The sequence below is a fragment of the Centruroides vittatus genome, unplaced genomic scaffold, assembly GCF_030686945.1.
Source record: "Centruroides vittatus isolate TY-2023 unplaced genomic scaffold, ASM3068694v2 contig_890, whole genome shotgun sequence".
Lineage (NCBI taxonomy): Eukaryota > Metazoa > Arthropoda > Arachnida > Scorpiones > Buthidae > Centruroides > Centruroides vittatus.
Window position 1 is genome coordinate 74,154 of NW_027122581.1, and position 16,446 is coordinate 90,599.

Here is a 16,446-nt window from a genome sequence, read left to right on the forward strand (position 1 = left end):
TACATTAAACTATGATTATATCTTTTATTTCCATATTTTGTTTTCTTTGTAATGATGTAAAATTACTTGTAGATGACAAAAATGTATGTGTTGTATGGTGTCTATCAGATGCCAGCATTTTTTCTCAAAGTATTTGTGCACTGAAAAAAACTGTCAACTGCATGTCATCTTGGTTGAAGTTAAGAAGGTAGAAATTTTTTCAGATTTTTTACATAATTTTAAATATAAGTAATGTTAAAAAATATGTGCCAGTGTTGTGGCTTCTCAGAAGCCACAACACACTGAGATATTGCTAATATTCAAACAGAATATTGCTTAACTGATGAAGCCTTAAATAAAGTAGGCAAAAGTACTTTTTAACATAAAAAGATTATAATATTGTTCTGTTTAGATATTAAGTTATGCTCTTTTCATTAACTCTTGATAAATTATAAGCTCTATTATGTTTACTTTCAGAATATATAGTATGTAAAATAACATGAGCAATTTGTCTGAATATTGGATGCAGAAAATTTACATATGATCAAAAAAACATGATTATAAACTCTTGACTGATTGAACTCTTATTAAAAAAATTGTTTTATGTTAATTATTAATATTTGTATCTGTATTAATAATTAATTAATATTATTATTATTATTTTAACCTACTTGTCAACTTCTTTTGTAGGGAGCAGTGTGTGCTAATCCATGTCATTCTGGTTATTATGGCAATAATTGTAGTGAACGGTGTGTATGCTATAATGGAGCTTCCTGTCATCATATAACTGGTGTATGTAATTGTACATCAGGTTACAGAGGAAAATTTTGTCAGGAAGGTTGCCCAGTTGGAACTTGGGGATTAAATTGTTCAGAAGTAAGTTCAATATTTAAAAATATATATTATTAATAGCTGTTGTACATTATTTAAATTTAGTTTCACTTTAATTAATAGTAAAAATGACTTTTTGCTATTAATTAAAAACTGCATAGTATGTGTTCATAGATTTTTTTGAAATCTAAGTTTACATATATTTTTTTTTTGTAATATAATAATAATACCAAAAAAATGACATAATTATAAAAAATATTTCATAAATTTTATTAATTTTTATTAATAACTTAAAATAATTAAAAATTACATAGGAAATCAATTCTTATAAATATAAGATTTGCGTTCTAAAATGAATTTTGTATTGATATTGTAATATTTTTCAACAATAACAGAAGTTTGATTTTATAGATGAATGAGTAGAAATTCTTATAAATAGATGAGATTTCTGTATAAGATAATGTTAAATAAATAGAAATAATAATAAATAATATTTTGAAGATGAGTTTAATAAAGTGATAAACTAAAAATAAAAAGTTGTTAACATGTATGTTAATAAATGAGAGTATAAACATAATGTATTTAAATGCAATTTAGTAATTTTATCATGAGATGGTGGCCTAAGCCTAACAGCCCACCTTAGCCAAATTGCAGTAGAGCGTCGATAAGTGGAACGTTGGTAAGTAGAATGACTGGAAAGTGGAACGATTTTCAGTCGGACTGTGTCGTGCTGAATCGAATGTTTTTGATACTAAATTTACTTCTAAAGTATAATTTTCATGTTTTTTATATTCTTTAATATATTTATTTTGTTTGTACAAAATGCAGAAATAATTTTTAACGATACGATAGCCTCGATGATTATTATAAAAATTTTCGTTAGGCTTAAAATCGACGAAAATTCAACACGAAGCGACACGCGACGGAGAAAAATTTGAACATTGGACAGGTTAATGTATTTTTTCGTACAAAGTCGGAAACTGGAACAAATCATTAACTGGAAGGACCCCAGTCCCCAATTGGTTCCACTTATCGACGCTCTACTGTGTTTTGCCTTAATATATTCTGATTGGTTATAGTAAGCCTATAATTAATATAACCTGATAAAAATCTGATAGATTATTTGGTATTATAAATGCAAAATCACAATAGATGCAATAGATGAAGAATTTGTGAATATAAACAAATATTTTAATTAAATAAATGTAATCATTTTGTTTGCGACTATTTCATATAAACACTCATAGAAATATTTCTTTATTCTGGCAAAGTACTCGGTTTTTTTTTTTCTGTAAGTTGTTATGTACTTTATCTTCTAAGATCAAAATATGAAGGCTGTTTCTTTTTCAACCTTCAATTGTCCATAAAACAAAGACAAATGTAAATAACAAAATGAATTTATTACCAAAAGTTAGACACAAACACGAAATATACTAAAATTATATTTTGTGATGTTGGTTTGGTATATTTCATTTTCTGTTCTAGCTTATAACATCATATGATTTTATTATTATTGTTTCATTTAATATTAGTCATATTGCATAGATTTATGTTTAATGTAAATAATTAATTTAACTAGGCTTGTAATTGTAAAAATGGTGCAAATTGTTATCCAACTGATGGACTTTGTGACTGTTCTCCTGGTTTTGAAGGTACTCGTTGTGAAAGAAGAGGTAAAACAATTATTTTCTTGAATGTTATTTTTTTATGATTTTAGCCAAATACATTTTGAGTACAAAGTAACTGTTGATAAATATACAGGGTGTATCAAAAAGAATGACTTGATTTCAGGGTGTTATTACAAAATGGGACATTCCAGAAAGGAAATGTGTGTTGATCAAATGGGCATGGCCTACAGTTTTAGAGAATTACTGCTAGATGCCAGTCCATGCAGTGATTTCTGTCAAAGTAGATACCTTAAGTAGAGTGTATGACAAATTTAGTTATCGTCTAGATGTTGTCTGTGCAGCTACTGGTGAACACAGAGTATTTGTAATACCATAGCTGAAACTTTTAGATTTCATGAGTATTTTGCATTTTGTCCCTGTTTTGCAGTGTTTCCATCAATAAATATAAAGTTTTAAAATCAGGTCATTCTTTTTGATACACCCTGTATATCATAAATATTAAGAAAATTGATTTATAGAAAGAATCTTAATATAACATTCAAAACTAATGTTTAAAATTATAAAAATATTCAATTTCCATAAAATATTCAACACTTGCAAAACTGCTTTATTGGAATTTGTCATTCAAAGTTGGAAGTGAACAATAATTAATTTCACACCTTCTTTATGTCTTTCAGTAATACTTTGTTTTGGTTAAAGTTTACCTAGGGAACCCCAATGGCTGCGCTTCCGGTTGCCATTTTGTTTACTGTTCTACGCACGCGTACTATGTTCAAAAACTTATGCAAATTAGTTAGTATTTAGAATTTATTGAAAAAATTATTATTACATTAGTAAATAATAAATGTTTTTAGATTATTTTATAAGTTTAGCGAACTATGAAATAAAACAAACTTTTACTCACATGTTTGACGCTCTGTCATACATTTCCTTTTCGTTTTTTCTCACTTTTGTTTGATTTATGATCCTTATCGCTGTTTTTTCTCTTTTTACTTGATATTTTTACACATTTTTTAGTTTCACCACACGAATGTGCCTTAGTTTTTTTTACCTTCTTACACTCGTCCTTTTGTGGAGCAGCTGGAACAGACTCTGGTTCTGTCCATTTCGGCTCAATTCCAGACCCGGGATAAATAAAGCTCAAATGTTTTATAAAAATTTGAAAACGTTCCCCTGCAGATTTCAATTGCCATTTGTGATATTTTTTATACATAAAAGAATACAGATAGGATTCTGACAATTCCTCCGTATAATGTACCGGAAGATGTTTCCTGTTTTTTAAAAACCCCCACAATCTTTCGATTTTCTGAGTGTTGGCTCCTGTTTTCGGATCCACGAAATTTTTCGAATGATTTACAGTTAAATGATCTATATCCAAACCTTCTAAATCATTTATATTGTTGTAACCTTTCCACTCATCTGTTATCACTGTGCTACCTGAATTAACAAACTTTGAAATCACCCAATTCAGAGTATGTTCATTTCTATTGTTTACTTAGCATATAAAACAGGTATCATCTTCTCTACATACATCTCCTACAACCCACCTCATCCCCTTCAATTTTCTATCTTTCTCATATTTTCTCTTTGCAATTACTGTTTCATCTATTTCCACAACTTTATTTACCCCACCAATCTTAAAAGTACATAGGTTATTAATAGAAACCATCATAACAAAATGTAAAACGTTTGCCCAATCAACTGCTGTTTTTTTGGAGATTCCTGAAGCTCCAGCAGCAACAGTTAGCGAACACTCTAAACACAGTAGGTGCCAGATAAATGACAAAATACTTTCCCATGACAAACGACCACATTTCCCTTTAAAGGTTCCTTGGAATGCTGAATAATTTGTCTTGCAAACGTTACATCGCATCGATACAGAGTTTTTATCTGCTCTATACATTAATTTACGACGTTTTCCACATTTGTTGCATACATCTTCTACATGTTGTAAATTCAAGAATATTGCAAAATTCACATCACTCAGTATCTTCTTATCTATCGCCAAATCATCGAAACCAGAGTACATTAATCGAAAGAATTGTCCAGTGGTACAATTCTTCCAAAAATTTTCCGAATTAATGTCTGTAGTAGCCATTATCTCACCAAAAAAGAAAAACTTCTGCCAACAAATATGAATATGATAAAATTATTAAATTTGCAACACATTGCATAATTAAAACTAGAGGGAATAGAAACTTACCTATTTACTGTAAAAAATAATAGAAATTAACACTTTTTTCTACAAAAATGTTTAACTGGTCAAAAAACCACTCGCAGCAGTCAAGCCGTCATGAAAAACAAAAAATTTGCATACGATAGCGTTATTTAAAAATTGCGCCACCTACACCGAATTTCTAACATCAACTGCCGTCGAGATTACCGGAAGCGCGGCCATTGGGGTTCCCTAGGTAAACTTTAACCTTTGTTTTTAATAAAGTATGCTGGAAGATGTAAGTTGTGAAATTAATTACTGCTTTATTGGAGAAAATTAACATGAAATTACTTGTACATCAAAGCATAAATACTTTCGAGCTTCTAAGCTCATTAAGCAATTAAAACAGAAGCAATTAAAACAGTAACTTTCATATTTTAATGATGTGGAGGTTATTTGAATTGACTTTGATTTATGAGTGATCTCACATTACTTTTTTCAATAAAGTAGTTTTGTAAGAGTCTTATAAAAACATTAATAAAATTGTGATTTGTTAAATTTATTTTAATTTTAAATTGAATTTGTGTGTGTGACCACACACACTCCTAAGTCTTGGAATGAAGTGGAAGACAGCATTTTTTATTCAGTAATAAAGATTACATAATAAATTTTTTTAAATAAAAACATATGTAATGAAAATTAAAAAAATTAAATCTTGCCATTGAGATTTATTGTTTTTTTGGCCATCCCACCAAGTAATGTATTTAGTGAATGTACAGTATGCTCAGTGAAGCTGAAATTATTTATAATGATTAAGAAAATTTCCTCCTATAAGTGTAGAGGCATTAAGGTTTGTTCATTACAATTTATCACTGTTGATTTGTTGTTGTTAATAGATAATATTTGCTCAAGATAATTTTTTAAAATTATATTTTTTTTAGAAAGGAATAAATAACAATATTTATAAATATCTTTGATTTTAAATGTTAAGACAATTAAGAATTATAAAAAATTCAGTACTTGCATTTTAGGCATTTTTTGTGATATGGTTTTTCTATCTTAATAAAACTTGCCAGGATGAAAATGTGAAGATATTTTAGTGTTTCTTCTAAATTTTGTGAATTTTTAAAGTGTCTCTTTCTCTCTCTCTCTCTCCTACACCTATTTAAGTGACAGAGAGGCTTTAAAAAACTCTGCATTTCTTATTTCAATTTACAACCATTATTTTTGTTTCCTATATAATTTAAATTATTTAAATCTTTTTTCTCTATTAAGAAAACAGAAAAGTATAATAAAACTCATTTGAATATTGTGATATCCATATTATGCTTTATATATTAATAGAAGAACTTGTCTAATTCAGTAAGAAATTAACTTAGTAATACAAGATTTTAATTAAAATGTATTAAAATAAAAAAATTATCAGTTAAATAAGAATAGTAAATAATAAATAAATTTTATAATTTGAAAATTTATGTTTAGGTTGTCCAGATGATCTTTATGGAAAAAATTGTGAGCAAATATGTCAATGTCACAAGAATAATACAGAAAAGTGAGTTATATTTGTTTTCATTCTATTTGCATTCTACTCTGTAGCATATTTATATATAATAAAACTGCATTTTCTTTTAACTAAAATTTGATGTAGTTAAAAGATATAGTTACATCAATTATTTATTATATATTAAATCAGACTCTTAAAAATATTTGTGAAATCAGTCTTTTATTTCAATAATATTCAATATTAGTGCAAAATTTTACTTTTCTTTGCTTTAAATGATTGTCCTTTGTCTTGACATCCCTCTAGTTTTCCATTAGCCATCTTTCAAATTATAAATTTTCAATGCATAGACCACACTTTTTTGTTATGTTAACTGTGGCTTGCATCTATTTCTTTTTTCTGATGACTAAATTTTTTTTTTTTTTTTGTTAACATGATTCTAACATCATCTTACCATTGTCCTCTTCCATGTAGTTTGCTGAATGCTTTCCTAGATCACTTCATTTTGTATATGCTGAATTATGGAATATATGAGCTTCTCTTTAATTAAACCATCTCAATATCTGAAATCTCTCTTAATTTTTAATACAGTACACTTTTGTGGATATCTCTATTTTAAAGAATTTTCTTTAGTATGTGGAAGGCTTTTAATAGTTATTATTATCAGTAATCAACAATTTTATGATAGATAGAATTATCTATGATCAAATAATCTCAAATATTTAAACTGCTCAAATGACCTTTATCATTCCTGATTTCAAATATAATCTCATAGCTTTCTTTTTTTAAATTAAATATTTAGTTTTTAAGAAATTTATTTTCACATCCATATATTTCAAACAAGTTATGTGAATACACATTTGCATCTTTTCTAGATTGTGTAATCATCATTTGATTATGAATAATTAACGCATCAGTGTTGCGGCGTTACAAACGGCGATTTATAAAACTTCACATGTACTCACAAGCACTTTCAACAGCTTACAGCTGTCATCTTCAGGCGAAAATCGAGAACAGTTAGCTTTTTAACGGACTATTTAAATTATATAAAGCACGTGGATGGAATTTTGTATACATATTGAAATTGCAATAATTATTATAGGTGTAGAAACATGCTGTGATGACGTAATAACCCCAAAACATTTAAAACATAAATAATGGTGCCGTATTTGTCTATGGTGTAACTGAGGAAGGAAATTTATAATTTAGATTGTTTAAATAATGATATCCACAGTTGTGGGATTTCTAATGTCTGTGCATTACACGGTGTTAAAGTGGATATGTAAAGACACTCCCATATGAATACCTCTCTTTACGTAATTTAAATAGTCCGTTAAAAAGCTAACTGTTCGAAAATTATAGTATTCGATTTTCGCCTGAAGATGACAGCTGTAAGCTGTTGAAAGTGCTTGTGAGTACATGTGAAGTTTTACAAATCACCGTTAGTAACGCTGCAACACCAATGTGTTAATTATTCATTACTGTATGTGGTGAAGTGTAATATTATTTTATCTTTTGATTATCTGAAAAGACAATCAAATTCAGTTCATTGAATGAACTGTTTATTTTTCAATTAGAAAAACATTCCTTTTCTAATGAGACATGCCATTTATTAGAAACATTCTTTAAATAAGAAGAAATAATCCACATCTGTGTCTGAAACTCTATTATTCTGAACTCTGTAAAAAGTTTATTTTTAATTCTCATTCTAATATTTTCTTCCACTAACTCCTCTTGGCAAGTTCTAAAAGCAGATGATTTGAATAGGTGTGAGATTTTTCTAAATCAACAAAACTCATATGGACTACTATGGAATTTTCAATAACTTTCACAGTAATGTCTTATATAAAATATATCGGCTAAACAAGACTGTTAAACTCCAAAATCACTTTACTATTTAGAAATTATGTTGCAGATTTTATCTTCTAATCTGTATTTGGTAATCTTTCTAAAAATTATGCTGATAAGTATCATAGCCATTTAACCATTCCAACATCAATAATTAGTTGAATTTCTTATTTTATTCTTGTAAATAATAGAGATGGAGGATAAATTCTGTATTTTTCTATATTTCTGATAAATTCTATATTATCTTAATCTTGTATTTGATTACTCATCTGAATTACAAAAATGTTTAATCTGCATCTCTTTTTCTTTTAATTCAAGTGCTTTTCTTGCAGCTTTATGAATTTATTTCTTTAAAAAACATAGCATGTAATGTAGCTCATCAGCCATTTGTGATAAATTCTTATCTATGTTATGTGTAAAAAGCCCAGAAGGTTTGCAGTTTGGCTAATATTAGAACCCGCATATCTTGCACCTACAATTATTCCATATTCAAAGTCACTTATATAGTGTTTTCATAATCTATTCTTAACAAGTTGACTATCTCAGCCCATCTACTGATTTTGAACACTTTATTTAAATTGACGTGCAGAATTTTTATATCTGTGAGCTTAAGTAGAATCTGATAAAACTTCAAATACTGTCTGTAAATTGCAGTTAAAATTATTTTTATATTTTTTTCACAATTAATTATGCTTAAAGTTGAATAGCATTATTCCATTATATGTAATGGACATCATGAATTAGATTATAGAACAATTTTGAAACTTAGTATTTTAAATATAAACTGTTTGTAGGATGTTTAATAAATTTTATCTGTAAATAAATAAATAAATTATATTATATATAAATTATTATATATATAATAATTTATATATTATTGTTATTAGATTTGAAATGAAAATATAGAATATTGTGTTATAAATTTGGCAGATGTCACCCTTGGACTGGCAAATGCAAATGTAAACCAGGTTGGACAGGAGACACTTGCACTCGAAGTTGTTCAGCCTTAACATACGGAGAAGGATGTTCAAAGAGTTGTGACTGTGAGAATGGAGCCCTTTGTGATCCAATAAATGGAAAGTGTATCTGTGATGCAGGCTTTATGGGAAATAGGTATTTTGAAACATTATTTCCATTGCAAATTTTTAAAATTTTTTGATTAAAATAGTAAGTTAATATATTTTTTTATTCATTTATGTAGATGTGAAAAAGTGTGTCCTGAAGGAAAATATGGACTTAATTGCACTTTTAATTGTTCTTGTGAAAATGGAAAATGTTCTCATTCCTCTGGTCATTGTGCTTGTGATTCTGGTAAGCTTTAAGTTTTTATCATTACTTATTAATTATGAAAGCAGATTTTATACATAAATTCAAGTTTGACATAAAACAGAAATCCAAGCACACAATTATATTTATAAACTTATTAATTCCATACAATATCATTTTAATATAATTTTTTGTCATTTATATATTATATTATAAATAACTTTTTCAATTTAAAATAATAATTCAAATTGAAAAAAAAAGAATTAAAAATCTTATAGTTGTCATATCTAATTGAAAAATTTGATATGATAACCTGAACAAATTGCATGACTATATTAATGCAAAAATGTAACAAACTTTCTTTTGGTAATAGCTTGAGGGGCAATATTTAGTGCAACTGTTCATACCATTTCATTTAGAAATATGTAAAATAATAGGAAGTTAGAATTTTGTTATGCCAAAAATCAAATAATTTAAGAATTACTTGTGCATGTTAATACAGAAAGTATTAAAACATTAAATATTTTGAAAATATGTTGTTAGTTTTATGTGCTATGATTTGTTATAGTTGAATATCTTTGGCATGTTTTAAGTATTGCATTTGTAGTTGATCATATCCCTTTGTTATTGCAGAAATGATTTATAATCAGTATGTCTTATTGTACAAAGCTAAATTATTTCAATTACTGTATTTACAGTACATGAAACATAAGTCATATTTTTAAATTGTATTTTTCTGTTATATTGAATTTAAAAAAATCTTAATTTATAAAAAAATCAAATATTCACTATTGTTTGAAATTAGAACATCTTCAATTTACTGATTTTAAATGTGGGGATTGATTGATAAGTAAGATCTCTAGTTTTAGAAAGCACTAAAAATCATTTATTTTAATCATACATATTCATTTTCCAACATACTCTTCATTTAGAGGATACATTTTTTTTGAAAACGTTTAATCCATTTTTGTATTTTATCCATGAAAAAACTTTCTGGTTTTTCCTTGATCCATTTACATATAGCAGCTTGAACTTCAGCATTTATTGACCTTTCAATACTTTTAATTGTGGGATGACTAGCTGTCTAATGGTGACAGTCTATGCTGTAAGATGGATGCAGAATAACCTTCAATAATCTTTATAAATTTTGTTTTCATATTACAACCTTTCTAATCTGCAAATTTATTATATGAAATATATTAAATTATTTGATTAGCTAAACAAACACTCAAGTTCTCAAGGAGCCAAAAATATCTTTTTTTATTAAATGCATGGTTAATTCTTTCAGATTGTTTGGTATTTCATCATCAAACCTTCATAGTTTTATGAATGTTTGAATCATAGCATTCTAAACCAGTTATTCTGTTTAAGTTTATAACATATATGCTATGGAGATATGAACTTGTTTTTCAAATATGCCTCAAACTAACCAGACTTTGGATGAAATATAATAATAAATGAATGACAAAGGCCAAAAATAACTGTAAAATCAGTTTAAGTTATACACATTTCATAATCATACGATAGATGTTTATTTATTGTATAATAATGTAATCCATAAAGTGAGTTTATATGTAATGAGAAAATACATTATATCTAAAGGTAACTATTTCAATTTCAATAAAAACAAATACTATGATATTTTGTCTAAAATGCCTTTATAACACTATTTTGTTGTTGTTATAAATATAATGATATATTCATGGAGAATATAACATCATTACTGTGTTTTCTTTTTATTACCAGTACATTTTCCATTTAATGATTTTCTACATAAAAAATTTTTCACATTTTCCAGAGCAATTCATTTTGAAGGAAGTTTGACTTTGTTATAAATATATGTTAAATGATAAAAATAGAAATATATTCTTTTTAGAAGTAATTTTAATATTACTTATTATTTTAGAAATAATATTAATGACATACTGTATTTGAAACTCTTGATCTTTATACTGCAAAAAAACTGATTATGACTCTATTTCCAATTAATAAAATTAGAAATTTATTCAAGAATAATTATTCTCTATACTTCATTTCCATATTTGAGAATATTAGTGTTGTATAAACTATGATGAATAGAATTCTTAAAAATTTCATAAGAATTTTGTATTTTTAAATTAAATTAAATTTTTCTTCTAGTTTAAACTAAATTATTTAATTAAATGTTATAGTTATTAATTTTAACACAAGATGGTGCCTAATGTCTCCTTCTAGTGCCAAATTCACTTATAATTATTTATTCCAAATTGTAACCCAATGATTTACAGCAGTGGTTGGTGTGTTATTGCATTGCATTGCATCACATCGGGCAGTAGGGTTGTTTATTTAAATTTTTCTATTGATACAAAAGTTTTCTAAACATATTTATAACAAATTATTTATTGTAATTTGATACAATGTGTACTGATAATTATTTTTGTTGCATATAACTATTTAATCTTAATGCTTTTATTTTTTATTCATTATTTTATTAAATATTTATCTGAACATCAATCTTAAATTTTTAAAATTTTTTACATTTTTATTATTAAGGTTGGTCAGGAATCAATTGTGATCTACCATGTCCTCAAGGTAAATATGGTCTTGAATGCAAACATTCCTGCAACTGTAAAAATGGTGGGGCATGTGACCCTGTTACAGGTGATTGTATGTGCCAATCTGGTTTTGTTGGAACATTGTGTAAAGAGAAATGTGAGGTATATGTATATTTAATTTTAATTTTAATTTATAGAATAATCTGAATAAATAGTCTGTTTAGTGATAGTAACTTTTTAGAATGTGCATGGATTTTATAGTCTTAAAATGAATTTAAAATTAACCTGGACTGAACCAAATGTAATATAATGAATGAATGAATTTTATATTAAATGCAGGAAAATATTTTTTAACTGAAAAAGACAAATTTTTTGTTTAATTACTATGATGACTTCCATTTTGTTGAAGTAAAAATATCAACTATCATAACATATAAAATATAAAACATCTTTCATTATTAAATTCATCAGCTGCTTTAAAAGAAACCAGACTGTTTTGAAAACTATTATTATTTTTTATTAAAAATATTTTTGGGCACTCTTTGATTAAGTTATATACTATTGTAACTTCTGTGAGACCACGGATTTTAGCAGGAAAATTTGTGTAAATGAAAGAAAACTTTCATTTTTTGTTCAAAAATTATTGTAAACAATCACCGATAGAAAAAACTCCTCCCCCGGAGAAACGGAGCAGAGGTCTCCAGTAACTATCAACAGGTAGGTGGAAAATTGACACTTAGCTGTCAAGAATTTGCAAGTCATTGTCAACAACCCATCGCTTCCCACACTAACACTATAAAAGCTTGCGCCATCATGCACATCGCACCTGGAAGTTATTCCTATACTTGTATTGTCGATCTCCATGAGTGGGACACATCCTGAGGAGAAGACATACAACCGCCGCACTTCAGACTTACCATCCAGTCTCACATAGAGGTATTTTGTTAGAATTCTGTGAACTCTCTCTCCCTAGCAACAGCATTAGGTTTAGCTCGTAGCCGCCTGTGTAGAACTTGTCGAGCCACGCATTTAGGCATATGTTAACCGCATTTAATCTCCTAGCATATAGTAGAATAGACTTGTAACCAATTTGTATGTTGTCCTAGTTATTCAATATTTGGATTGACAGGAGACAGGTTAACAAATAAAACATTTATTTGAATAAATGTTTTATTTGTTAACCTGTCTCCTGTCAATCCAACCAGCCTGTCGACTTACCGATGACCTCCCCACTCACTTTTTGCCCTCCTAGCCATCCAAAGACAACGAGATTGGGTTTTGCCAACCCGTGCAGTGTAAGTGGTCAGTGAGGATAAACCCCTGACCCTCTGCTTATCTCACACTTCTAATGCCATCTTACTTGGATTTTTTCTCTTATGCCTATTCCTGTCAGTGTCCTTGTAACCTCTCTAATTTATTTTACATTCTTGTAACATCTATTCTATTTTACATACACATCAAAATTGTTTCCAACTATCAGTTTCTCCTCCCCTAGCATGTATAAATAACTGCTAATATCAGCTAACATCTGAAAATAATTCAACAAATTTCTCTCATAACTCTAGTTTATTACTAAATTAAACTAAGAAGCATTAATTCTTATTATATAATAAACCTTTTTTTTTTCTTTTGCAATGTAACTAACAGTAGTCTTGTTTTGTATTCTTCTTAACTTCTATCAGATTTTCCCTAAATTCTTCATTTAATATTGCACCTATTAATACATCATACCCTACACTTTTTATCATATAAACACCAATTTATATATCTGAACTTCTTTTCTATCTGATGCTTGAGAACGTTTATTTTTCTGTGACTGAAAATCTCTGATATTTTATTCTTGTTGGTTTAATATTCAATGTTATAAATCTGTTACTATCTGTTTTCTTTTCACCTGTCTTAATGGAGCTTAAACCAACTATTTTATTGCCACAGGTTGAAAAATGTAGAGGTCTTACATATTTCTAAGAACACTTGGACTTTGTTGTATATTTCTTATGAAAACAATTTACATTAAATGATGCTGACTGATCAGAGCTATGAGACTAATTTTGACAATTAGCCATAAGACATTGTTAATCTGTCATCAGTTATTCTTTTTCAGTCAGCCTGGAATTATTTATGGTTAAGTTTAAAATGAGATTTTTCAGTTAGTAAAAGTGATTAATAACAAAACAAAGTATCAGCTTTAATGTTATTATTTAATAAATAGGCAGTTCTGTTTAATAATATATCATTGAAAAAAAAATTCAAATAAATAAAAGTTGATTTCTGAAAATTAAGTTTAAAAAAGTTTATCATTGTCAAATTGAGTTCAAAAACTTGATTAAAATTTATTCTTATATTTATGAAGCTATTTTATGTTATATACCAATATATGAATTAAATTTTCACATTGTATTTTCTTTTTACACACAGCAACATTATTTTGGTTTAAACTGCAGTCAAAAATGTGATTGTGATTGGGATAAAGCACTTGATTGTGATCATGTAACTGGGATGTGTATATGTGCCCATGGATGGAAAGGTAAAGGATACTTAAATGCAAAGAAATTTCTTTAAAATAACTTTTCTGATATTTGATTTAATCTCATAAATTTATAAATGACTTTTATGTCAGAAAGAGTAAAACTAAAAGTCTGAATTCATATCAAATAAATGTCATATAAAATTCAGACTTTTAGTTTTACTTTCATGATATGGAAACTATTGACATCAATTTATGTCTTAAGTTATTTTAAAAATATTTTAATGTTTTATTATTTGTCTAGCAAAGTTTTATTTAATTTGGCTTGTTCTTATACATACAAAGATTCCCCCAAAACAATGGAGAATATATTTATTAAAACTGTATAAGTGTATTAAGTGTCATCAGATATTCTGTTTCAAAATACTCACCTCTTCAAATTCACAGGTCCCAACAAATCTGCCATTTATCAAATATCTTCTGAAATAGTTTGTAGGAATGCTTTTAGGATCCTAATGATGCATGATATGAATTTTAATTAATGAATATGAAATTTTAATTTTTGTATATTTTTCTAATTATTCAGAAAAGTCAGAAGTTACATTCAACAAAATTTGGGTTATAAGCAGGCTAAGACATCAAGTAACACCTTTCTCACATTAGAAATTTCTTATGACATATCTTAATGTGGATGAGAATTACCATGTGTACAAAGATATCTTGTCTATTTAGTTGTATCTGTTTTTGGGAATTGTCTATCAGATGAGGCACTCTTTTTTTTAAAGAGCAGCAAAATTTTATCACATATCATTGTTTAGTTTTCAAATCTATTCTAACAAAAACATACAGGAATATATGAAACAAACATCACTAAACAATTTCTTTTATTTTTCTATAGGCATGAATTTTCTTAATAAAATTTCATCTCAAAATATTCACATGCTATGTGTAAAATCTTTGTTTTACATTTTGAATACATTCTCCATGCCCCATTCTGCTACAATATACATTTTAACTGTATTATTTGGCCATTTTCAGCCACATCAATAGAGTATAATTTTTTAAGAATTATAATTATTGTTTCCAAATAGTTCTTAAAAAATTATTCCATACAATATTACAACTTCTCACATGTTTTTTTTTTCTTTTACAATATTTAAAACTAATTAACCCCATGACACTAAATACCTTTTCATCTTAATTTTAAAGAGGACTTAAGTTTTATTTGTTTTTTTTTCTAATTTTTAACTTTTTGTTTTAGGTACATTCAACTTAATAAATTCCTTGATTTTGTTTATTTTCAAACTAGTAAATATAGAAAAGATATTTATAGATATATTCTACTTTATAACTAAGTTACAAAGTGAGAAGAAATTAGAAAAGACAAATACTTAAATATTACTTAATTGCTTTTTATTTTATTTTTAAATTATCACAGGCTTTTATGGAGTTTAAAAATTTCAATGAAGAGAGGTTAAATATAGTTCAAAATGAGTATTATTGTAGAATGGAGTTTGGAAAATGTAAATAGAAATGATTCCATAAGGCTAGTGGATGTTTTTTTTAAAAAAAAGAAATGGAATTCATGTCTAGAGAAATGATAAAGAAATACTATGGTTTCTGAGAATAAAACTTCTTCAACAGGCCAGTAACTATATGATGTATGACAGTTGCAAAACTTGCTAGACTTAGTCGTACATATGCAGATACAGTTGCTTTGCACTAATGAAATGTTGCCTGTTTTAAATAATTAAACTTTCAGTTGTTTTGGGATAACTTTGTTTGTGTGTATGTATAATCAATTGTTAATATTAAATATTTATATGTTTAATAAAATTTTGTTAACTTCTAATATGTAATAAAAAATTTAATGTGGTCTTTTTTTTTGAAAAGTCAAAATACTTAATTAAAATTTATAAGTTAACGTTGAATCATCAAATTTAAGGTTTTTAAAAGCAAACCAGTTCTTTTATGATAAATCAAAATATTCATTTTATGCTTGTTAAGTAGAATTCTTAAATAAAATATTTTTCTTGAAAGTGTGTTCATAAATTCAAAATAACAAATTTTAATTTTCATGGATGAAAATACCAGTGTATGTTGTCTTCTAGTTTCAAATATGTTCTCAATAAATTTTGTTTTAATTTTTATTCAAAATATTTCTTGTGCAAAATGTATTTCAATGTTTTGTTCAAAAATGTCTATCATATTCTTATATTTATTTATTTATTCATTTA

General features: G+C 26.9%; 1 protein-coding gene across 2 annotated transcripts in view; it reads left to right on the forward strand.

The window, feature by feature from the left end:
- The window catches only part of LOC136983884 (protein draper-like), a 72,883-nt gene that overhangs the window by 49,152 nt on the left and 7,285 nt on the right, over positions 1–16,446 (forward strand). For both annotated transcript variants that reach the window (XM_067280759.1, XM_067280760.1), the window contains 7 exons: positions 670–855; positions 2,390–2,483; positions 6,076–6,145; positions 8,873–9,055; positions 9,144–9,253; positions 11,741–11,904; positions 14,161–14,269. In XM_067280759.1, coding sequence (XP_067136860.1) covers positions 670–855; positions 2,390–2,483; positions 6,076–6,145; positions 8,873–9,055; positions 9,144–9,253; positions 11,741–11,904; positions 14,161–14,269 — 916 coding nt within the window. The remainder of the gene's footprint in view (positions 1–669; positions 856–2,389; positions 2,484–6,075; positions 6,146–8,872; positions 9,056–9,143; positions 9,254–11,740; positions 11,905–14,160; positions 14,270–16,446) is intronic.